Consider the following 24,678-nt stretch of genomic DNA (forward strand, 5'->3'; position numbering starts at 1 on the left):
ACTTTTGCCAACTTGTTTATTAAAATTACCAGGTTAGCAGAGTAATCTTAAACCTGTTAAAGCCTTTTGGGGTAACAGCCTTGAAGCACAGTGAGTGTTGTTACAGCGACACGCAATTAGCACTGTCCGCGTGTCCATGTTTATCGCTCATTGGCCAGCGGCCACGCATCCTCAGTGACGAAACGCGCAGGGGAGGCGCTGATTGGCTGGCCGTGGGCAGGCTGGTTTGGAAAAGATGGCGGCGTCCTTGTTGAAGGTGTCTGCGGGGACTTTGGGCCGCAGGAGCAGGTAACAAGGGATGGCTTGTGTTTCATTTTAAACTCCTCGTAGACCCCGAAAGCAGCTGAAGGGAAAAGCGTGTGCCTGGGGTTCTTACGTTGACACAAGCGGACAGTGGCTGGAGGAGCCGTACTGGGATAACGTTCCCTCCTCTTGCAGGGTCAGGGAGCAGTTCGTATTTTACACAGGATTGAGACGCACAGCAGACACGCTGAGGTGGGCGGGTGCGAGTGTTGTATCCGAATAACGTGCCCCGGCGCCGGTGTTGCATCTCACCACCTGGGCAAGAGAGGCGGGTCGGGGCGCCGCCGGGGAGGACGCGGACACCGTGTCGCTCTGAACGGGTTCCAGGCGCACTTTGAGGCCGGGGGCGCGGGGCGGGACACGTCGCTCGCTTGCGGTGGCAGTGACGCCACTCACACGGCCGCTAGCTGCGGATCCTGTTGTCGATAAGGACGGTGAACTTTGGCCCTGGTGTTGCCACCGAGTCCAAATGTCTGGTGTGGTTGGCAGTGTCGGCTGTCGTGTTTTGAGTGTACCCACACGCCTGTGACCCCTGACTGCCTCCTGTCCGTTAGCAGGTAGTGTCGGTGTGTTCACTGCTGCCCCCTCACCGATCAGACAGCAGGCTCCCCGTTAGGAAGGTGCTGACATGGGCGCCACACTCCTGGGGAGACGTGTGGGGCTCCGAAGTGTGTCTCCCCCTGGGGGCTACAAGTATGGAGGGGGACCCATTAATCTCTGGGTCCCCCTGGTCACCTGTCCGGCGCCCGGCCCTGCTGTCCTGTGGTCAGTGTGCAGTGGACTCTCGGACTGACTCTGCTCTCTCTCTCTCTCTCTCTCTCTCTCTCTCTCTCAGTGTGATCGGATGGGGACAGAGGGGACCAGCGCGCGGACTGTCTGGCGGTAAGTGTCAGCCCCTTGTTGTCTGTCTGTCTAGTCCAGCAGGGGGCGACGACGCACATCCCAGCCCCCCTGCCACAGCATGAACGCTACAGTTGTCGCTGGAAGAGGTGTTAGTGGGACCAGTAGGGGGCGCTCAGCCTGCAGTCTGTGTGGGTCCTAATGCCCCAGTATAGTGACGGGGACACTAGACTGCAAAAAGGTGCCGTCCTACGGATGAGACGTAAAACTGAGGTCCTGACTTTCTTAAAAATCCCAGGGTGTTTCTTGAAAAGAGTAGGGGTGTAACCCCGGCGTCCTGGCCAAATTTCCCCCTGGTCTTCACCAGTCATGGCCTCCTAATAACCCCCATTTCTGAACTGGCTTCATCACTCTGCTCTCATCCCCACTGAGAGCTGGTGTGTGGGGAGCGGACTGGTGCATCACCCAGGTGGGGCTGCACACTGGTGGTGGTGGAGGGGATCCCCATTACCTGTAAAGTGCTTTGAGTGGAGTGTCCAGAAAAGCGCTATGTAAGCATAAGGAATTATTAATATTATTAAGGTCTCCTGTGCCTGTCTGGCACGGTATGCATTTACTGTTGTAGTTCCTCAGAACAGCCCATAGGTGGCAGAGCTGTATTTTACAGGTTGATTAAAACTTCCCTGTGTGCCAGTGGCCTAGGTTCACTCTGCAGTCTTTATAAAAAATGATACAAATCCCTCTACTTCACAAGTATTAAAAATCATCTAATGTAATGGCTGGAAGGCTGCCAGTTCGTATCCTATGGCCGGCAGAGGAATCCTACCCCGTTGGGCCCCTGAGCAAGGCCCTTAACCCCACCTGCTCCAGGGGCGCTGTACAATGGCTGACCCTGCACTCTGACCCCCAGCTTCTCTCCCTGTCTGTGTGTCTCATGGAGAGAAAGCCGGGGTCTGCGAAAAGACAAATTCCTAATACAAGAAATTGCATATGGCCAATAAAGTGATCTTATCTTAATAAATTGTGTACAAATTAGTTTGACTTTGTGGTTTTAATTCAGTCATTGAGATCAGTGTACGTCAGTCTGATCCACTCCAGGACTTACCAAGAGCTGACACAGAGATGAGGTTTCTGGGTGAATTAGTATACTGAGCATCAAAAGGAACATCTCTCTCGATGCACATGTTTGTTTTTAAACAGTATGCAGGTCCTGAACATTATCGGTCAGGGCAGGAGAGTCCAGTGGCCAGTAGGCTGCACTGCTGGGGCTTGATGACAGCCGGACCGCAGGGCGCCACTCTGCTAGGGTCTTGGGACCTTCTTGCGGGCTCGTCTCGGGGTGACTGCTGGACAGCGCGTGTCCACGCTGCACTGGGGACGCCCTGCCTGCCAGTGGGGCGCGCTGGGCTGACTGGTGGTTGCAGGGGGCAGCGGGACAGGAGCCCGCAGGGCTGCTCCTCTGTCTCTGCCCTGCGGCTGGGGAGACGTCCACGAGCATCTCGGGTCTGATCCACAACACTTGCTCCACAAAAAGATTATTTGCCTAATAACGTTGAGCATTTGTAGCTATGGGATAGATTTCTTTGATGCTCAGTATATGAACACACACAGAGTTAAAAGGGATGAAATTCCCATTTAACCCATACAGCCTGGACATAGGCCCAGCAGCTCGCGGTAAACCTGGAACGGCTCAGGCTGCCGCGTGCCGGGGGGCTGCTGCTGGGTCTCGGGCACATGTGAAAGCGAGATCCGTGTGTTTCCTGCAGGGGGGCGCCGCCTGCACGCCGCCTCGCTGTCGCTGGGGGCGCGCGTGCGGCCCCTGTACGTGCTCCTGGCGTCGGGCGGCGGGTACGCGGGGTACACCCAGTACGGGCGCTACAGAGACCGGCGGCTGGAGCAGCTGGGCATCGAGGTCTCGCCGCGCCTCGCCAACGAGCTGCAGGTAGGCACGAGCGTCTTCGCGGGGGGGGAGACACACAGCCGAACCACAGCGCCCCCTTCTGTCCTGGCATGTAGCAGCACAGACGGGGGTCACCTCCAGGGTGCCCCTTTCCCACGCCGCGCGCAGGACTCTGCTCCTGCAGGGGGGACGTGGCTGCATTTAGACGTCGAGGGCAGTAAAGGAGCAAGTAAAGGTTTGTTCCCTGCTGAAAAGAAACGCAGCGTTGTAGCATGATGTAGCTGCGACAACTACTTTTCTTCTAAATTCTCTCTATTCACTGTAGGTTTCATTTCACCCCTCTCTTCGCCCATCCTGACCTCACACCTCCTGATTGGCCAGGAGCCCTGCTCCTGCCCCTCGCTCCTCCTCTCTCCCAGCTTTTGTTCTCCCGCTACATTACCTTTGGTTACTGCCCTGTCTTTCTCACACCCGAAGAAGGCTCCACGGCCGAAACATTGGGTTTTCTTTCTCCTCTTTTCAGCATGGAATAAACCTATTACTTGTTCCTTTGCAGCCTGATGCAGCTGACCCACCTGACCTACTGCAGCCACCTACTTGAACTGTTGAGGCCAGTATTGGGCTGTTAAGGCCACAGTCTCACACTTGTCTGAAAGGCAGCCCCTTGTGCTGGACTGCGCTTCTCAGCCTGGGTTCTGAGCGCGGCTCGTCTGTGCCTGACAGGAGGGGGCGCTGTGATTGGGCGGGGGGCCCGTCCGCCGATGGAGTCTGTGCGTTTGTTGAGCCGCGCGTCCTCCTTTATTGCTGTTGCGCATGCAGCAAGGTGAAGCAGGTGATCACGAGGCGGGGCCTGCGCTCTGGATGCTGGGATTCCGTGTGTGTGTGTACGTGCGTGCGTGGAATTCGTCCACTTCCTGGGAATTGGGTCAAAGAGACTTGAGCCGGATAGAGGGAGGAGCACCGACACATCCCTGTCCAGTATGCTCCTGTCAGCTCCTTAATTGCTTACTGGGTAATTAGAAGGATGAGTGTAGCAGCTGAGCTGCTGGCTGGACCAGGCCCTGTGTTGAGTGCCTCTGAGTGGACGTCCAGGGTTCCAGTAGTAGCTGTAGTGGAAGTCATTATTACCATTCCACCACTGTTGCTGTGTGTCACATCTACATTCGCATTGAGCCTATTTTCCACCTCGGCCAGAGCTGTTGATCGCCGGGTGAGAAACGTCCCATCACCCGGATGTTTGCGATGATGAGAAAGAGAGAGAGCAGGCTGGGGAGTATTTGCTCAAGAGCCACACCTGCAGCACAAGTGGAGTCCTGCCTGGACACGCTGGCTCCATCAGGCTGAGTGAATGGTGATTGTCATAAACCAGGGCTTGCATTTCGGCGCGGGTGTGCAGCACAATTTTAGTTATTCCTGCATTTATAATGCGGGAATTTTCCACACGCATTTATTGGCAAGCTGTCTCCCACGTCGAATGAGCCTAAATCAATCCACGCGTATTGAACTGAAGGACTGAGGTTTCCCAGCATTTTGCACGGCACTCCTGCAGGATTCGGTGACGTTACAATATCTGTGTGGTCGCTTTACGCATCTCGCATTCGTTATAGGCGGACGAATAGCAGTGGAAAACGGGTTGATTTTGATTCGGAATCGGTTAACGTCCGTTCAGCGCAAAAGCTTCAAAATCTAACTGACTAATTTGATCAGAAATGGGAGTGTTGGCCGAAAATAAAGTCTATTTCGGAAGAAGACGAGCTCTCAAGAAAAAACTGCCCCCGAGCTTGGAAAAATGCAATAACGGTGATGAGACTGACAAAAGAAACGGCAGGGGGAAAAGCGCTCGGAGATGAGCTTCAGGGAACGTGGCTGAAAACGTACCCGTGGCTCGACACGAAAGACAGAGGAATGAGCCGCTCAGTTTGCAACATGTTCAGTAGTGTGATGTTTCCTGGTTGGTGTTAAAAAAAAAAATCGACTGCATTAATTAGACGCTTGACTGCAGTTGCTTGTAACTGAGCTTGTAACTGAGCGCGAGGCACAATCAGATAACAGTGCTGCAGTTGGTGCAATCGAAGCTGCACAATCGCGTGGCAAGAAAAGGGTTAAACGTCCTTTGTTGCAGAGACTGAGGTAGCCAATTTACATTTTTGGGGAACTCGTGAGATTCATGGGGGAAATGGAATAGATAGATAAGACTTTATTGATCCCGAAGGGAAATTGAGGTGTCCTTCGTTAAGACATCTTAAGATTGAGGGATCAAACTGTGGAGACGATCTGGATGGCAAAGGGTTGTCAGAAACGCACCAGGCTATTGCAAGCACACTCTTAGATGACTTTTCCATACGGCGGCCTGTTTTTTCTTTAATATTGGATGAGTCCCCTGATGTAAGTGACAGTAAGCAGCTCATTACCTACGTAAGGTAAAACAAGGTGAAAACAAAGTTTTTAAAAAACTCTGAAATTGCAGATGGGAGGGTAGAAACCTTTGAGCACGAAGCAACTAGTGAGGTGAAAAAATTATAATGGCCGCCAAGGAGTGGTTCAAAAATTCAGGGACTAATTCAGTTCAGAATGAACCGGATTGTACTGCACAGCTTGGCCCTGCTGCAGGTGATGCAGCCTGACCTGTTGAACCATTGAAAAGGGGCCAGGACGACTTGGCAAGTAAGAAGTAAGAAGCAACAAGCTTCATGATCTGCAGATACACCTGGAGGAGCCAATACTAGAGTTCACCGCATACAGTGAGGTGGTTGTCAACTCAGAGTGCAGGGTCAGTTGTTCGCAGATCATTAAAGCACTCGCAAAGCGTTTTCAAAAGGAAGACGGGCTTCTCCACAGTCCGGCCTGTGGTTCACTGTACTAAAGATGCACTGGGAGAGATATTAGTCCATCCTGGCAACGGCTTTAAAGGAGACAAACCATTTGATGGTCAAACATGAAAGCCTGCCTTTACCAACGCGCAAAGCATGGGTTACTTGATGAGGAAGAGAAAAAAAACAAGCATTCTTCTTAAGAAGTTAGGTTCTTGTACCTTCAATGGAGGGGAGTGAAAGACAGATTGGCAACAAGGTAGGACAGTATTTACAATGAAGCTCGTGTTGTGTAATAATTATTTCGATACACTTGTTTCATTGGTCTACTATTATTCCTGCCCGTGACGCTGAAATCCCCCCATGAGCTGTGGAAAAGGGGAATTCCTCCTCATTTTCGACCCTGAATCTCAAGCCCTGATACACGCAGAGGTGACGCGCTCGCCCTGGGCTGCAGTGGTGTGGCCTCTCCTGGCCGATCGGAGTGGCGTGGTGCCGGCTTTTCTGAAGGCACTCCGAGTGGAAAGAGCTGGCGCAGTGCAGCCTGGAGGCAGCGGTGCTGGAATGCGAACATGACCTTGGATTGCACAAGGCTGCCTTTATATTGTTTTTGTGGCAAAGCTGGACTTGTTGTTCTCTAATGGATTTGTGCCTGGAGTAGAATGACAATGTGATGGGATGGTGTGATGTGGCGCGTGCGCCGTGATTGGTGGGGTGATGCAGTGTGTGTGTGTGTGTGCGCCGTGATTGGTGGGGTGATGCAGTGTGTGTGTGTGTGTGTGTGCTGTGATTGGTGGGGTGATGCAGTGTGTGTGTGTGTGTGTGCTGTGATTGGTGGGGTGATGCAGTGTGTGTGTGTGTGTGCTGTGATTGGTGGGGTGATGCAGTGTGTGTGTGTGTGTGCTGTGATTGGTGGGGTGATGCAGTGTGTGTGTGTGTGTGTGCTGTGATTGGTGGGGTGATGCAGTGTGTGTGTGTGTGTGCTGTGATTGGTGGGGTGATGCAGTGTGTGTGTGTGTGCTGTGATTGGTGGGGTGATGCAGTGTGTGTGTGTGCGCTGTGATTGGTGGGGTGATGCAGTGTGTGTGTGTGTGTGCGCTGTGATTGGTGGGGTGATGCAGTGTGTGTGTGTGTGTGCGCTGTGATTGGTGGGGTGATGCAGTGTGTGTGTGTGCTGTGATTGGTGGGGTGATGCAGTGTGTGTGTGTGTGTGCTGTGATTGGTGGGGTGATGCAGTGTGTGTGTGTGTGCTGTGATTGGTGGGGTGATGCAGTGTGTGTGTGTGTGCTGTGATTGGTGGGGTGATGCAGTGTGTGTGTGTGTGCTGTGATTGGTGGGGTGATGCAGTGTGTGTGTGTGTGCTGTGATTGGTGGGGTGATGCAGTGTGTGTGTGTGTGCTGTGATTGGTGGGGTGATGCAGTGTGTGTGTGTGTGCTGTGATTGGTGGGGTGATGCAGTGTGTGTGTGTGCTGTGATTGGTGGGGTGATGCAGTGTGTGTGTGTGCTGTGATTGGTGGGGTGATGCTGTGTGTGTGTGCTGTGATTGGTGGGGTGATGCAGTGTGTGTGTGTGTGCTGTGATTGGTGGAGTGATGCAGTGTGTGTGTGTGTGCTGTGATTGGTGGAGTGATGCAGTGTGTGTGTGTGCTGTGATTGGTGGGGTGATGCAGTGTGTGTGTGTGTGTGCTGTGATTGGTGGGGTGATGCAGTGTGTGTGTGTGTGTGCTGTGATTGGTGGGGTGATGCAGTGTGTGTGTGTGTGCTGTGATTGGTGGGGTGATGCTGTGTGTGTGTGCTGTGATTGGTGGGGTGATGCAGTGTGTGTGTGTGTGCTGTGATTGGTGGAGTGATGCAGTGTGTGTGTGTGTGCTGTGATTGGTGGAGTGATGCAGTGTGTGTGTGTGCTGTGATTGGTGGGGTGATGCAGTGTGTGTGTGTGTGTGCTGTGATTGGTGGGGTGATGCAGTGTGTGTGTGTGTGTGCTGTGATTGGTGGGGTGATGCAGTGTGTGTGTGTGTGCTGTGATTGGTGGGGTGATGCAGTGTGTGTGTGTGTGCTGTGATTGGTGGGGTGATGCAGTGTGTGTGTGTGTGCTGTGATTGGTGGGGTGATGCAGTGTGTGTGTGTGTGCTGTGATTGGTGGGGTGATGCAGTGTGTGTGTGTGTGCTGTGATTGGTGGGGTGATGCAGTGTGTGTGTGTGTGCTGTGATTGGTGGGGTGATGCAGTGTGTGTGTGCGTGCGTGCTGTGATTGGCTGGGTGATGCAGTGTGTGTGTGTGTGCTCACTCTGGCTCTTCTGTGCTAGTGTGGGGGCTGTGGTTTGTGCAGCGCAGGAGAGGAGCTGGGCTGTGTGAGGTCTGCAGCGCTCGGCCACATGTGCACTGCTGGTGAGAGGAAGCCAGCTCTCACTGCACTCCGTTATTTCCAAATTGTGGTGAAGTGTTATCGGTGACTTCATGTCCAAAGTCTGACTGTGTTGACGTGGTCCTGAGCTGTTGTGCAACATCCTCTTTTCAAAGCCGGAAGGATGTCTGAGCGTGATGCCGGGGCAGAGAGAGAGTTAAAGGCACAGAGAGGGAGGCGAGAGGAGAAACACTGGCCTGTTGTCTGTACCGGGTTCTCTTAAGAGCTCCTGTAATCCACCAGTCCTGTTGCTCTCATGCCAGAGCTCCTCCAGGGCCAGGGCTATCCCTGTGTCCCTGCTTTAGGAAATCCTCTAGGATCCTGTCCCAGCGTGACTCTCTGGAGCAGGCGGCACGTCCACGGGGTGGGGTAGACCCTTGGTCTGATTGCTACGCTCTTACCCAGAGTGCTAGGTGTGTGGAATGTGACACATGACCCCTCCTGGCCAGGGGCTCCTGCAGAGCTCTCTGTGTCTCCATGCTGGGGGGCTGTGTTAGGGAGACAAATGACTTGCAATGTTGCCAAAGCAATAAGAATTAACAAAACATTTATAAAAAGTTTAGCGAAACTCCCTCTCAGGGAGATCACATATTCTGCTGCCAGCTCAGTTGAGTTCTCTCCCACCTCTCCCGGTAGGATTGGGAGCTGTTCTGATTCTGGCAGGTGTGGGAATACTGGGATTAGATTTGTTATTTTAAGGGAGAATGTTTGTCCAATCCCAGAATCACAGTGCAGTAGGAAGTGAACCTCTGTGTCTATTTCTCCCCGCTGGCAGTGGGAGCACAGCCTGTCCTCTCTGGGCAGCCAGGTCTGCCTGTGTCGCCCAGTTTCTATGGCCAGGCTGTGGTCACTGAGTCCTCCTGTGTTTAGTGTCTATGTCCAGGCTGTGGTCACTCAGCCTGTAATTCAGGGAAGAAGAGGGTCCGTTTCTCTTTGCTGTCTCTTACCCTGGTCAGATACTCAGCAAGTACAGTGGATATGAAAAGTCTACACACCCTTATTGAAATTTCAGCTTTTGTTGATGTGAAGACTGAATTCCTTACTTTAACAAGATCTTGTAACCAATAATATTTAAGTAAAAAAAAGTCATTTTTAGGAAAAATAATTAAAAACAAAAATGCCTTTGTTGCATAACTTCAGCTTTCTGGTAGAGGAGAGCAGGTTTTCCACCAGAATATCTTGATATGTTCCCCCTCTGTCCTGACCAGAGCCCCTGTCCCTGCTGAAGAGAAGCAGCCCCATATCGTGCTTATCCCCCATACCATATCGACCTACACGCTTCACAGTAGGTCCCGTGTTCTTGGGATGATGAGCTGTTAGAATTAAGCCCAAGGAGTTGTACCTTGGTCTCATCAGACCATAAAACATGTCCCCACATGGTTTAAGGAGATCGAATGTCGTCCTGGAAAATTATTATGGGCTTTATACCATCTTGCTGCCCTACCCCACAGCTCCGACTTGTGGAGAATATGTGAAATGGTTACAATATGCAGGGAGTGACCAGTTACTGTCCTAAATTCCTGCAGCTCCTTTAAGGTTGCTGTTGGCCTCTTGGAAGCCTCTCCGATGAGCCCTCTCCTTGCCCGGATGTCCTGATCTTTGCAATGTCCTGGTGGTGCCATATTTCCTCCACCTCTTACTGATGGTCTTCTATGATCTATGTAATGCCTTTTAAAATACTTTTATATTCCTCTCCTGATCTGCACCTCTCAGCAAGAAGATCCCTTTTACTAAGAAGTTTTTACTTTTACTAAGAAGTAGCTTTTCTGTTAGCTCCTTGTGGACCATGTTTATCTCTGTACTAAGCAGCCGAGAAACCTTCAGGGAAGTCCTACAGGAGCAGCTGATTTTATTTAGGGCTAATCACAGTCACTTCAGTTGATGTCAGGTGAAGGCAAGTTACCTCCGTCTATGATTTGACACAGTTACAAATTTATAAAGGGTGTGCCCACTTGCCCAACAAAAGCTTTTTTATTTTTTAATTATTTTTCTGAAAACCGATCCATTTGTTTTTCACTTAAACATTGTTGGCTACAAGATCTTATTAAAAATGAAAAAAAGGCCCGTCATGATGTGTCTTGATTTCAGCCATTGCATCGACAAAACCTGAGATTTCAGCGAGAGAGTGTAGACTTTTGATATCCACTGTGTGTATTGAAGCAGAACAGTTTTAAACGTCTGTTAATTGTTATGGCTTTGGCAGCTCTGTAGCCAGGCCAGCCAAGCCTGTGGCCAGAGTGTTAAAGGCGCAGGGCTGCTGTCTGCTGAGGCGGAGTCTTTGTTCCCACACAGCTGCCCTGCCTGTGCCTTTAAGTGGGTCTGTGTAGAGCACAGGGGGAGGCGGAGCTGTGAGAAAGAGACCAGAAACTTCTTCTTTCAGTTTGGTCTCATTCTTCCCCTCCGAGCTTGAGCCCCACATGAATTTCAGGAGCGGGAGGAGTCACAAGGCTGCGAGCTGTCTCCGACTGGACAGAGAGGAAGACAGAGGGGTAGTGTTCGACTTCTGACTTCATCCATCGTAAGTCAGACAAAAGAAAAGCGGTCTTCTCTTTTCAGCTGGAGGAGAAACTCCCACAGGTGAAGGTCTAAGAGTTTTATGGAAGTCGGTGCTGTTGATCTGTACTGATGCTCACTGGTTATGGGGAGTCAGGCTTTGGCAGTTCTGGGTGTCTAATTCACAGGAGAGGAGCTCTGGGCGCTTCTTGAGGGTTATTCTCTGTGGTGCGGTCTCTCCGATCAGTAAAATGTAGAGTTTTTCTTCAGGGCCCCGATCTAAAACAGCACAGTGTACAATTCGGTTAATCTAAGGCTTATACGCCATCTGCTTTGTTTTTCTGTGTGGAAACCTTTTTTTTCCTACCCAGTGATTTATCAGTGGGCTGGACGGTGTTGAAGATGAGATTGGGTCTGGGGCTAGAACCCCGCAGGAGGTTCAGAAATGAGCCCTGAGGTTCTGTTGGCCTTTTTAGAGAGAGCTGGGGGGGGTCAGTCATGAGCACACCAGTGGGGGCGGAAGTTAAGGATGTGGGAGTTGTGCTCGTCGGTCTGGGGGCTCAGTGCGAGTGACGCACAGGAAGCACATCTGCAGTCTTGCTCGCTGACTTCCTGTGAGATCAGCAGGTGAATGGACATCTGAGCCGTTGCAGAATGTTTTTTTACAAAAAATTTGAAGCCGTGAGAGTTTCCCCTCACTGAGTCGCTGGACAGAGTAGGGTCCAGCATAGGCTGAGAAGAGTCATTCCTGCACACTGACCAGGTGTCCACTGGGCCACAGACCGGACCTCTCTGAGCTGTCCTCCTCATTGGCTCTAGGCTTTCTCAGATAAGGGCATCTGTCTTGAGAAGTAATACTTCTGAACCTCCTGGGTGCTGTTTTCTGACAGTGCTCTGAGGACGGGCTGGAACTGGGATTACTGGTTCAGCTGACACAGATGCGGAAAACACAAAACAAACATGCCTATTATTGGACGAGTAAATGTGAATGCAGTGCAAATATTTATGAAAGGAGAGAAACAAGCTCTACAAGAGAGATTCTAGCTTCCTGATGCAGCAAAAATGGATTTAACCTGTTCTGCAGTGTCTCCAGTCCAGTCAGGTGTCTCAGTTTGTGTGAATTCAGAGGAGTGTGAGAGGAGAGGGACAGCAGTGTCTCTAGCAGTGTCTCCAGTCCAGTCAGGTGTCTCAGTTTGTGTGAATTCAGAGGAGTGTGAGAGGAGAGGGACAGCAGTGTCTCCAGTCCAGTCAGGAGTGTGTCAGTGTGTGAATTCAGGGGAGTGTGAGAGGAGAGGGACAGCAGTGTCTCTAGCAGTGTCTCCAGTCCAGTCAGGAGTGTGTCAGTGTGTGAATTCAGGGGAGTGTGAGAGGAGAGGGACAGCAGTGTCTCTAGCAGTGTCTCCAGTCCAGTCAGGAGTGTGTCAGTGTGTGAATTCAGGGGAGTGTGAGAGGAGAGGGACAGCAGTGTCTCTAGCAGTGTCTCCAGTCCAGTCAGTAGTGTGTCAGTGTGTGAATTCAGAGGAGTGTGAGAGGAGAGGGACAGCAGTGTCTCCAGTCCAGTCAGGAGTGTGTCAGTGTGTGAATTCAGGGGAGTGTGAGAGGAGAGGGACAGCAGTGTCTCTAGCAGTGTCTCCAGTCCAGTCAGGAGTGTGTCAGTGTGTGAATTCAGGGGGAGTGTAAGAGGAGAGAGACAGCAGTGTCTCCAGTCCAGTCAGGAGTGTGTCAGTGTGTGAATTCAGGGGAGTGTGAGAGGAGAGGGACAGCAGTGTCTCTAGCAGTGTCTCCAGTCCAGTCAGGAGTGTGTCAGTGTGTGAATTCAGGGGACTGTGAGAGGAGAGGGACAGCAGTGTCTCCAGTCCAGTCAGGAGTGTGTCAGTGTGTGAATTCAGGGGACTGTGAGAGGAGAGGGACAGCAGTGTCTCCAGTCCAGTCAGGAGTGTGTCAGTGTGTGAATTCAGGGGAGTGTGAGAGGAGAGGGACAGCAGTGTCTCCAGTCCAGTCAGGAGTGTGTCAGTGTGTGAATTCAGGGGAGTGTGAGAGGAGAGGGACAGCAGTGTCTCTAGCAGTGTCTCCAGTCCAGTCAGGAGTGTGTCAGTGTGTGAATTCAGGGGAGTGTGAGAGGAGAGGGACAGCAGTGTCTCCAGTCCAGTCAGGAGTGTGTCAGTGTGTGAATTCAGGGGAGTGTGAGAGGAGAGGGACAGCAGTGTCTCCAGTCCAGTCAGGGGTGTGTCAGTGTGTGAATTCAGGGGGAGTGTGAGAGGAGAGGGACAGCAGTGTCTCTAGCAGTGTCTCCAGTCCAGTCAGGAGTGTGTCAGTGTGTGAATTCAGGGGAGTGTGAGAGGAGAGGGACAGCAGTGTCTCTAGCAGTGTCTCCAGTCCAGTCAGGAGTGTGTCAGTGTGTGAATTCAGGGGGAGTGTGAGAGGAGAGGGACAGCAGTGTCTCTAGCAGTGTCTCCAGTCCAGTCAGGAGTGTGTCAGTGTGTGAATTCAGGGGGAGTGTGTGAGGAGAGGGACAGCAGTGTCTCTAGCAGTGTCTCCAGTCCAGTCAGGAGTGTGTCAGTGTGTGAATTCAGGGGAGTGTGAGAGGAGAGGGACAGCAGTGTCTCTAGCAGTGTCTCCAGTCCAGTCAGGAGTGTGTCAGTGTGGGAATTCAGGGGAGTGTGAGAGGAGAGGGACAGCAGTGTCTCTAGCAGTGTCTCCAGTCCAGTCAGGAGTGTCTCAGTGTGTGAATTCAGGGGGAGTGTGAGAGGAGAGGGACAGCAGTGATACTGCTTTTTTACCTTTACCTACCCTCCATCTCCGCTTCATTTCAGGTAAATACATTGGTGTCCCATTGCAGGGCACTTTAATCCAGGTTGGCGTTTCCCAGATGCAGCCCTCTGTTACAAATCCCTAAAGGTGAAGCTGAAGCGCTCTCTGTTTTCCATACATTAGCCCTGTGCGTTTTACTGTAAAATAAATTTATAAGCACCTGCTATTGGCAGCAAATAGTAAGATCTGGGGTGGACAGTGGGAGTGTGATTCCCTGTCAGGTGTGTGCCATGTGAAGTGCTGCAGGGCCATGCGCACACCTGTGGGGCACTCCCTCTCTTGGCTCTCCAGGGCTGAGCGCAGGTCCAGACAAGCCTGCAAGTAGAGGGACAGACTGTACTGCAGAGAACCGGACCGGACTGGTGCTGGGAGAGGAGGAGGAGTCGATCTGGGGCTGGGTGGAATAGTACAAGCTGAGAGGCAAGAGAACAGCAGATGTACAGAGACAGAGGTACAATTCCTCCGGCACTGTGAGAAATACTCTGGGATTAGAGAAACATTCTTCCCTGAAATAAGACTTCTAATCCCAGAATTCCCACAACTGCCACAATCACAACAGCTCCCAGTCCTACTGGGAGAGGTAAGATGGAGGGAACTCGGATGAGCTGGCAGCCCAGTACGCGGTTTCCTGTCATAGCCTGAGGAGCAGCGAATGACCCACTCAAATAATGTTCGTAATGTAAAAGTCTGTAAATATTTTGTTAATTGTCACTGCTTTGGCCACACTGTAATTCATCAGCCATGGCAGTAGAGCTGTTTGAATCCTGATATATACAGTACAGCAGCTCGAGGTCAGAGGGCCCCTCAGGAATGTAGTGAGAGAGGGGGAGGGGCTGACCTCAGCCCCTCCTGCTTCATCTTCCTCTGTTCCAGGCAGGGCTCCAGCTCCTGGGTGACCTGCCAGGTCAGCCTGTTCGCAGCATTGAGCAGCCACAGGGCTGGACTCTGTGCAACCTCTTGGACCCCTGCTGTTCACAGCCAATTAGGCAGCCATGTCTGTTGGTTCATATTGAGGTGCACATGAATGAGACTGCTGGAAAAATCCAGGGTGCCTGGGCCCTGCGGGGGGACACGTTCAGACAACACGCCCGGACAGGTCACACCTCTGTCGCCTGCAGCTGTGGACAGTAGTGGGGACTGCAGGCGGTCGTCTGGGTCTGTTCAAGAGTGCTGCGTCTTTCAGGGAAACCTGGACTGGGTCAAGTTGCTGTGCATTGGGAGTCTGCAGTCTGGTTCTGTCTCATTGTCCTCACTGGGTTGTAAAGAGATGAAAGAACCCGCACTGACTGGCAGCTTTTACCTGTTGGGACTCATTGTGTTTAGTAGGGATGATGTACTGACTGAGCTCTCTCCTCTCACACTCCCCCGAATTCACACACTGACACACTACTGACTGGACTGGAGACACTGCTGTCCCTCTCCTCTCACACTCCCCCTGAATTCACACACTGACACACTCCTGACTGGACTGGAGACACTGCTAGAGACACTGCTGTCCCTCTCCTCTCACACTCCCCCTGAATTCACACACTGACACACTCCTGACTGGACTGGAGACACTGCTGTCCCTCTCCTCTCACACTCCCCTGAATTCACACACTGACACACTCCTGACTGGACTGGAGACATTGCTAGAGACACTGCTGTCCCTCTCCTCTCACACTCCCCCTGAATTCACACACTGACACACTCCTGACTGGACTGGAGACACTGCTGTCCCTCTCCTCTCACACTCCCCTGAATTCACACACTGACACACACCTGACTGGACTGGAGACACTGCTAGAGACACTTGCTGTCCCTCTCCTCTCACACTCTCCCTGAATTCACACACTGACACACCCCTGACTGGACTGGAGACACTGCTGTCCCTCTCCTCTCACACTCCCCCTGAATTCACACACTGAGACACTGCTGACTGGACTGGAGACACTGCTGTCCCTCTCCTCTCACACTCCCCCTGAATTCACACACTGACACACTCCTGACTGGACTGGAGACACTGCTAGAGACACTGCTGTCCCTCTCCTCTCACACTCCTCTGAATTCACACACTGACACACTCCTGACTGGACTGGACACACTGCTGTCCCTCTCCTCTCACACTCCCCCTGAATTCACACACTGACACACTCCTGACTGGACTGGAGACACTGCTGTCCCTCTCCTCGCACACTCCCCTGAATTCACACACTGACACACTCCTGACTGGACTGGAGACACTGCTAGAGACACTGCTGTCCCTGTCCTCTCACAGTCCCCCTGAATTCACACACACTTAGACACCTGACTGGACTGGAGACACTGCTTGTACTTTGAGAAGCATTCTGGAAACATTTACCATCTGAATATTCTAGTGATTGTCTTCAGATGTTTACAGACGTGAAGATTTCTTGGGTGTTGCAACAGGGAAAATCTTAAATGAGTTCAAACTTGTAAAGCCAGTTGCGTCTTCAGTCCAAGAGCTGTTAGGCTTTTGTGGCTTGCTTAATTACACCTTTATCACTGGAGATGATGATGATGATGATAATCTTTTATTATTAAACACAAGGAGAAATAACAGTGTTAGATTTTTTTTTTTACTTCGAAGCCCTGCTATTTTGGGATGAAAAATCGAGATATGGGCTTTGGCATGCAGCACTCATGGCGGGAGTGTCTGAGTCAGGCCCTGCAGGAGGCTCGCTGCAGGCGGGACCAGGCAGTGCTGTCGCGCTTGTGTCATCTGAGCATCAGGCCTCTGTTGCTCTCTGAGACATCGGGCCTGTGCACCCAGACAGTGACGATCAGCGCCCCTGTCTTCAGACAGCAGGCTTCCAGCCTGTGCTGCCCGCTCTCCCAGAATCCGGCTTTTCCTCCCTAATCCCAGAGCTCGCCTGTCTTGGTTCCGGGGGGTGGGTGTCTTTATCGGAGCCGTGCACCTTTCAAATTCAACACCGCAGGGCTGAGGCTGTCCGGCGAGGCAGCCTCCACGCCGGGTCGGCCCGGGGAGGCCGGTTTTCGGCCCGTCTGCAGCGGCGCTCGGTTCTCACGGGGCTGTGTTTTCCCACAAAGCCAGCAGGGCCCCCCTCCCCCACGCACCCGGCCGCTGTGCGCGCGAGAGCGAGCGAGAGAGAGAGAGAGAAGAGGCAGGAGAGCATCAGCGCTGCTGCGGCGGCTGAGACCCGCCGGCGAGCAGGGACATCAGCAGAGCCTCGCGCGGAGGAGGAGGAGGAGGAGGAGGGGAGGAGGCAGGATTATCCTGGACGGCGTCACATCCGCCCGTGCCGGAGGCTGAAGGCCAGCAGGAGAGAGAGAGAGAGGGCTCAGCTCTTTTAATCGCGCGATCATGTGCCAGGGCTACCTGCGGAAAGCGCCGTGGAGTACAGGGAAATGGTGAGATGCTGCAGGTCTTTACATAGTCCTCCTTCTTGCTACAACCTCCGCAGAGTTAAGGTCCATGCCCGCAGGCTGCGGCCGGGCGGCGGCTCGAGCCAGGCAGGGGAGCGCGGAGCGCCGGGGGGGGGCGGCGGCGAGGGGGGGGGCGGCGGCGGCCGCAGCGAGGCCAACGCTGTTCCCAGCCACCGGACACGATTCAGGTAACTACCGCTGGACAGCACGGCACTGCCCGGTGCCCGCCGACTGACCCCGACGGACCCACGGACTGACTCGCAGGGACTGGCGCAGCTCCAGGGAGGGAGGGAGGGGAGAGGAAGAGTCCGGGCCGGGTTTAGGACAGAGATGGCAGGCCTGCGAGGGAGAGGCGGCGGGGGAGTGTGCGTGTTGTGTGTCGGCGTGTGTCATGTGCAAAGCCCTCTCGCTGTGGTGCAGAGCCCGTGTTTGGCCTGCTTGCCGTGTACTGCCCCTAAGCTTTCCTGAGCGGTTTCTGCAGTGCTGGGCTCCCGGGCTCAGGCAGAAACAGGGGGAGGCCGCCGGTCCTCGCTCTCTGCTCTCTCACTTCCCCGTCGTGCTGTGTGGGGTTTTGCAAGCAGGAGGAGGAAGTTTCTGCACTGTCCTTTCTCCCCAGCCCGTCTCGGTGTGTTTGCATGAGAAAGAGCTCAGGGCTGAGCGCCGGTGCCTGTGATTGGGCGCAGTGCGTCTGCAGTGAAGAGGGGAGGGGGAGGGGGCGCGGAGAGGCAGGCAGGCAGGCAGGCAGGCAGGCAGGCAGTGGGGCTCGGAGGCAGATCAAACCCAGCGGAGTTGGGGGCTGGGAGGCCAGACCCCTGGTGCCTGTTCTTTGCAGTGGGCGAAGTGGGCAGCTGCAGCTGTGCTGAGTCCAGGGTCGTTCCCGCCAGACGCTCTAGGCAGCGCTGGGACCTGCGTGACGCCCTCTGTGAGGGAGGGAGGATGCGTGCTCGCCGGCTGGAGAAAACTGGAACGTAGAGGGAGTCCGGGCTCCACCGCGCTCGAGGGGTCCGACAGCAGGTATTGTGGAGAAACTGGGAGCAGGGGGTGAGGCGTGAGCAGTTTCCCAGAGATGCGTGTCTTGGTTTCTGAAATGGCTGGCTGTGGCGCTGTGCGGTGTGGCGTGTGGCGTGTCTTGCGTGTTGTGTGCGGTGTGGCGCGCGTCGTGTCTTGCGTTGTGTGTTGTGCGGTGTGGTGCGTGTATTGCACCGTGGGGCTGCGCAGTGTGTCTGTGGCACGGTGCCGTGTGCGCGCCGGGGTCTGGAGGGGTTCAGTGGGCTGCCTGTCCCTGCAGGACCCGGGAGCTGTGTGTGGCCATGGCTCTGTGTGCTCTCTGCACGGGAGAGAGGGAGAGGGGGAGGGGGCTGCTTGCTGCACCCCTCGGTCTCTCCTCTCTGTTGGAGGAGACCCTGCGGCGCTGGGACGAAGTGCTGGTGCTTCCTGGAGGCTCTTCCAGTCCGGACAGGGGAGATAATACCAGCCTTCCCAGAGAGCGTCTGCCTCAGGCCCTGCAGGACCGCTGCTGCTGAGCGCCGTCTCTCGTTCCCATCGGGGGCAGCGGCCCTGGCAGTTTTCCGTGCCGAAGGCTTGGAAAATCCCAGCGTTGTCGGAATGGCCTCCTGCTCTGCGATTCTCACGCCTCCCTGCCCCCTGAAGGCTGCAGCAGGTTTCCGAGTGATCGGGCAGTGACGGGCTGGTGGTTTTCTCTGCGTTCCGGCGGCTGCAGTAAACACTCACGCAGCACCTGCGTTGGTGTGGCTTGGATTTTGTACTTTTTGTACAGAGGTGCTTGTTGTTTGTTTGTATTTTTTCCTTTTTTGCATTGAGTAAAAAATCAGTCTGGCTGGGTTTATCAAAAGCCTTTCCTCCAAAGCAAGATTTGCTCCTTGTTGCTAGAAAGCAGCAGTAGGACATTGGATGTTTGTTGTGGTTTGGCATCCCGATCGCGGGCTGGAAGTGAAGGGGCGTCTCTATGATTCTGCCTGCTTTAAGGAAACACAGCTAGGTTATTCTTGGGATACTTTTGCCCCAACCTGGATAGCTGTTTAATGGCTCCATGGCTTCAGATGATGCTGTTCGGTCCATAGGAACATCAACTTACAAACGAGAGGCCATTCAGCCCTGCTGTTTCTTGACGGAAAGCAGGGCATCAGCTTCAACAACATGGCTGTGAAGCTTGTTCCACACTCCCATCACATTTTGTGTAAAGAACTGCCTCCTGCTGTTGGTTTTAAATGCACGTTTCTTTAGTTTCCACTTGCATCCTCTGGTTCATGTTCCTCCAGCCTGTCAGTGTGGGACACTCCCTTTAGACTAAAGAGACTCAGTTCCTCCAGCCTGTCAATGTGGGACACTCCCTTCAGACTAAAGAGACTCAGTTCCCTCAGCCTGTCAGTGTGGGACACTCCCTTTTGACTAAAGAGACTCAGTTCCTCCAGCCTGTCAGTGTGGAACACTCCCTTTAGACTAAAGAGACTCAGCTCCTCCAGCCTGTCAATGTGGGACACTCCCTTCAGACTAAAGAGACTCAGTTCCCTCAGCCTGTCAGTGTGGGACACTCCCTTTTGACTAAAGAGACTCAGTTCCTCCAGCCTGTCAGTGTGGAACACTCCCTTCAGACTAAAGAGACTCAGTTCCTCCAGCCTGTCAGTGTTTGACACTCCCTTCAGACTAAAGAGACTCTGTTCCTCCAGCCTGTCAGTGTGGGACACTCCCTTCAGGCTAAAGAGATTCAGTTCCCTCAGCCTGTCAGTGTGGAACACTCCCTTCAGACTAAAGAGACTCAGTTCCCTCAGCCTGTCAGTGTGGAACACTCCCTTTAGACTAAATAGACTCAGTTCCTCCAGCCTGTCAGTGTGGAACACTCCCTTTAGACTAAAGAGACTCAGTTCACCCAGCCTGTCAGTGTGGGACACTCCCTTCAGACTAAAGAGACTCAGTTCCTTCAGCCTGTCAGAGTGGGACACTCCCTTCAGACTAAAGAGACTCAGTTCCCTCAGCCTGTCAGTGTGGGACACTCCCTTCAGACTAAAGAGACGCACCCCTCAGCCTGTCAGTGTGGGACACTCCCTTTAGACTAAAGAGACTCAGTTCCCTCAGCCTGTCAGTGTGGGAAGCTCCCTTCAGACTAAAGAGACTCAGTTCCTCCAGCCTGTCAGTGTGGGACGCTCCCTTCAGCTCCAGAATGTATCAGCTATCCATGTGCTGTCTGAGCTTCACAGTGTTCCTGCAGTGCTGGAGGGATGCTGACTGCATCACTGAGCAGTCAGTTTTAAAATCAAAAGCAGCTACATGCATTCCGGGACTCCAGGGTACCTGGAGGTGACCACGGCTGTTCTGTTGTTGACCCATCAGGGCAGAAGACTGCGAGACATCAGTTTCTGTTACCTGCGGTTTTCATCTTTGTCACCGTAATCGCAGTTCGGGTGCTGAGTGTTTGTTTTTTCTCGATGAGTCGGCTGGGTGCAGGAGCTGTGGTTTTGCGCTGAAAGGCCGAGAGAAAGTGGTGTTTCAGTCCTCAGGTGTGCGTGCGTGGGAGGGGCAGGTGAGGGACAGGACAGGTGAGACTGGAGGCACAGGTGAAGGGGCAAGGTGGGAGTTGCCTGGATTTAGGAAGAGACCAGCCCACCTGCAGGGCTGGGGGTGTGGAGCCAGTCTGAGGGTCACGGTGAGGATGTGGTCGGGACAGGAGAACTGGGGGGCCTCTTGGATCCCCTTTGTTCTGACCCGTTCCCTGAAACGGTCAGCCAGTCCTCATCCTGTCCTCTGATGTAAGGAGGGAGATGGCTGGACGAGCGTGGTGCCTTCTGGGGGCTCCTGAAGAGACCGGGGTGGGGGGGGGCTGTGTGTGTGTGAGGGTACAAGGAGACTGGACTAGATGGACATGAGGGTCAGGGGGTGGTGGGCAGTATGAGATGACCAGTGAGTCTGGAATAAAGGTTCCAGGTGAAGGGTCAGTCTGTAAGAGTGTGGGCTGATGATCTGGTGCACAGACGCGCGTGTTGAGGTGGAAGTCGGGGGGGTATCTGGGCTGCACGCGGTGATGTTTTCAGGATGTTCCTGGCTCAGTGGCGTGGGAAAAATATCCGTCGGTAAAAGACGATCGTGTTTTTATAGGCCCTGAGAGAGTCTTAAATCCTAGGTGAGCCTGCGGCCTGCTGATTTTAAAGGTGGCTCCTTGCTCTTTCTGACAGCTAGGCGGGCTATCCCAGCAGTCCCTGCAGTCCGTACGCTGGATTAGCCTGCTACCTAGGTAATCGCTTTCAGAGGAAGTCCTGTCTGACCCAGTTCCCTGACACACAAGCGATAATCTGGATTAGGAAGTATCATGTCACCTTGCACTTCTACATACTTAATGCATGTTAGTGTTGTGTTTGTGTCCTTAACCGTCTTAAAAGTTGTGATAAGCCGGGTGTTGTTAGGACAGCTGATCTAGGAAGGGTATATTCAGTCCCAGGTTAGCCCTCCAGAGACTGTAGAGCTCTGCTGCTCAAAACTGAGACTGGTGTGGCTGTTTTTAATGTCGGACATGTCCAACGATCCCAATGCGGTCCGGGCCCTCTCCGGGTCAGCCGGCCCAGCCTTACACCCGGCCTGGCTTGGGCCAGCAGCCCCTGCAGGGTCCCTGCATTCTCAGAAGTGGTGGAGAGGCCAGCACACCGTAAACCCAGCGTGAGGGTGCCTATGCGTGTGTATATCTGTACATGCGAGGGGGCGGTGTGTGTGTGTGAGAGGTGGGAGCTTGTTTTCTGGAGCTGAACTGCCGGCGTGCTGACTGTTGGCTCTGTGCTGTGAGCTGTGCCAGTCCTGCAGCAGTGTGAGAGAGGCGTGTCCCGCGACAGGGAGACGGACAGGACCTGTGGTCTGAGGATGTTGGGAAATGACGCTAGTGATAGTGACCCACGTGTCCGGGTGTGACTGTAAGGATGTGTGCAGTACTGAGCTCTGATCTAATCTGTCTGTCTGCCTGTCTCTCTTGTCCTGTTTGTCACGGTCTCCCTCTGTACTTGTACTGGGGTCTGTCTGTCTCTGTCTGTCTCTGTCTGTCTCTGTCTGTCTCTGTCTGTCTCTGTCTGTCTCTGTCTGTCTCTGTCTGTCTCTGTCTCTCTGTCTCTCTCTGTCTCTCTCTGTCTCTCTCTGTCTCTCTCTGTCTCTCTCTGTCTGTCTCTCTCTGTCTCTCTCTGTCTGTCTCTGTCTGTCTCTGTCTCTGTCTGTCTCTGTCTCTGTCTGTCCCATGCCTGTCCTGATCTCTCCCATGTCCCCTGCATGTCCTGATCTCTCATATGTCTCTTGCGTGTCCCCTGCATGCGTGTGGTGCGTGTGCAGGTTGCAGTTTCCTCAGCTGGCTCTGCGGCGGCGGCTGGGCCAGCTCAGCTGTATGTCCCGTTCCACGCTGAAGCTGCGCTCATGGCCACTCTCCTTCCTCTACTACTTCCTGCCCTTCGGTGCCCTCAAACCCCTGGCCAAAGTGGGCTGGCGGCCCACCAGCAGGGTGAGTACTGTGCCAGGGCAGGTGGGCTGTGTGCGGCGCCGCGCCGTGTGTCTGCCCGACCCGCGGTTTCACGAGTGTGTGCGTGTGCTATCCCAGCATCCAGACCCGCAAAACCCAAACACCGTCACTGCACGAGCAGCAGGCTCCTCTGCCCCTGAGCTGCTGAGCGCACCTGGGCCAGCCCCCCGCCAGGGGGGCAAGGAGAGGAAACTGAAAATGTGTCTCCTGGATTGGAGGGGGCAGCCGCTTTTGCATTGAAGAATGAAATTCGCCGAGTCTGCTGGGAGTGGCGGGGTGCCCTCGTGTCTGCCTGGGCCATGCTGTGAGCCCGGCAGAGGGACGCTCCACCCCCGACAGACGGCGCCGGTCAGGGGGCAGTGTGAGCGAGTGCTGTCCGACTCTTGCGGAGCTCCCGATTCGTGCTGGCAGACAGCTGTGCTGCCCCAGGTCCCGGCGGGCAGTGTGCCCGAGTCTTGGCCTGACCCTGCCCCTCTCCGCCAGGTTGCCCTGTACAAGTCCATCCCCACGCGCCTGCTGTCCCGCGCCTGGGGCCGCCTGAACCAGGTGGAGCTGCCCACTTGGCTGCGCAAGCCCGTGTACAGTCTGTACATCTGGACCTTCGGCGTGGACATGAAGGAGGCGGCGGTGGAGGACCTGCACCACTACCGCAACCTGAGCGAGTTCTTCAGGAGGAAGCTCAAGCCGCAGGCCCGGCCCGTCTGCGACTCGCACTGCGTGGTGAGGCACGGGGCGAGGGGTCTCCAGAGTCCCGTCTGCCTCCCTCCCTGCTGCTGGGGATCTGTCGCTCTCTCTCCCTCTCTCCCTCTCTCTCTCTCTCTCTCCCTCTCTCCCTCTCTCTCTCTCCCTCTCTCTCTCCCTCTCTCCCTCTCTCTCTCTCCCCGGCGCTCTCTCCCTCTCTCCATCTCCGGTGCTCTCTCTCCCTCTCTCCATCTCCGGTGCTCTCTCTCTTTCTCTCAATTCAAGGTGCTTTATTAGCATGACCGATGGGTACAATCAGTGATGCCAAAGCAAATAAAAATAATAAAATTAACATGAAACAAAACAAAAAATAAAAGTAAAATAAAATCTACAGACATGTTACAGACATTTACAACAAAGACATATTATAAAATATTGACATGAACTGTAGGTGGCTGGAGCATTATTGGGAGACAGACTCACTGTTCCTCAGGCTGTGACAGGAGATCACATACTGGGCTGCCAGATCAACTGAGTTCCCTCCTCCCTCTCCCAGTAGGATTGGGACCCGTTGTGATTCTGGCAGGTGTGGGAACTCTGGGATTAGATTTCTGAATTTAGGGAAGAATGTTTCTCTAATCCCAGAGTATCTGTCACAGTGCAGTAGGAAGTGCACCTCTGTCTCTATTTCTCCCCGCTGGCAGTGGGAGCACAGCCTGTCCTCTCTGGGCAGCCAGGTCTGCCTGTGTCGCCCAGTTTCTATGGCCAGGCTGTGGTCACTGAGCCTGTACTTCGTCGGGGTCTGTTTCTTTTTGCTGTTTCTTATCTTGGTCAAATATTCGGCTAGTGTGTATTGTCTATTTAGGGTTCTGTAGCATTCCAGTTTATGTTGTGTTTGTGTGTGTGTGAGATATTGCTGTTTGGTCTGTGCTGTGATGTGGTTGAGTCTGAGTTGTGGTGCTCTAGCAGTGCTGTCCTGAGGCTGGTTAGTGTCGGTGTGGCTCAGGTCAGTGAGCCTCAGGACCAGCTGGCTCATGGGGCTCTGTTTTGGGCTCAGCTCTTGGCTCAGCAGGGCTTTGTGGTGGTAGGAATTTTGGTCGCTGTTTTTTAGGTGTAGCCAATACTTCAATACTCTTTTCTGTATGTTTATCAATAGTGGGTACTGGCCTAATTTGGCCCTGCACCCGTTGTTAGGTGTTTTTCTCTGCACATGGAGGCTGTTTCTACAGATCTCTATGTGCAGAGTTTCTGTGGGGTGTTTGTCCCATTGAGTGTACTCCTGGTCTGTCAGGGGACCCCATACTTCACTGCCGTATAGGGTGATGGGTTGGATTACACTTTCAAATATTTGGAGCCAGATTCTTGTTGGTGGGTTGATGTTGAAGAGCCTCCTTCTTATTGCATAGAATGCCCTGAGTGCTTTCTCCCTCAGTGCCTTCACTGCCAGATGATCTATCTCTCTCTCTCAATTCAGTTCATTTCAGTTCAAGGTGCTTTATTAGCATGACCAATCAATGGGTACAATCACTATTGCCGAAGCAAATAA

General features: G+C 53.6%; 1 protein-coding gene across 6 annotated transcripts in view; it reads left to right on the forward strand.

Moving 5' to 3' along the window:
- The first annotated feature begins 193 nt into the window (after positions 1–193).
- pisd (phosphatidylserine decarboxylase) overlaps positions 194–24,678 on the forward strand; it is a 30,016-nt gene continuing 5,531 nt past the window's right edge. The window contains exons 1-4 of one of the 6 annotated variants that reach the window (XM_069182054.1): positions 194–288; positions 1,139–1,185; positions 2,910–3,085; positions 22,935–23,171. In XM_069182054.1, the coding sequence (XP_069038155.1) occupies positions 236–288; positions 1,139–1,185; positions 2,910–3,085; positions 22,935–23,171 (513 nt within the window). In that variant the 5' untranslated portion in view covers positions 194–235. Of the gene's footprint in view, positions 289–1,138; positions 1,186–2,909; positions 3,086–10,625; positions 10,835–16,784; positions 17,137–22,267; positions 22,434–22,934; positions 23,172–24,678 lie in introns of those variants that run through there. The other 5 variants (XM_069182057.1, XM_069182058.1, XM_069182056.1 and 2 more) reach the window with 5 other exon arrangements.

Source organism: Lepisosteus oculatus, chromosome 22, assembly GCF_040954835.1.
Source record: "Lepisosteus oculatus isolate fLepOcu1 chromosome 22, fLepOcu1.hap2, whole genome shotgun sequence".
NCBI classification, from domain to species: domain Eukaryota; kingdom Metazoa; phylum Chordata; class Actinopteri; order Semionotiformes; family Lepisosteidae; genus Lepisosteus; species Lepisosteus oculatus.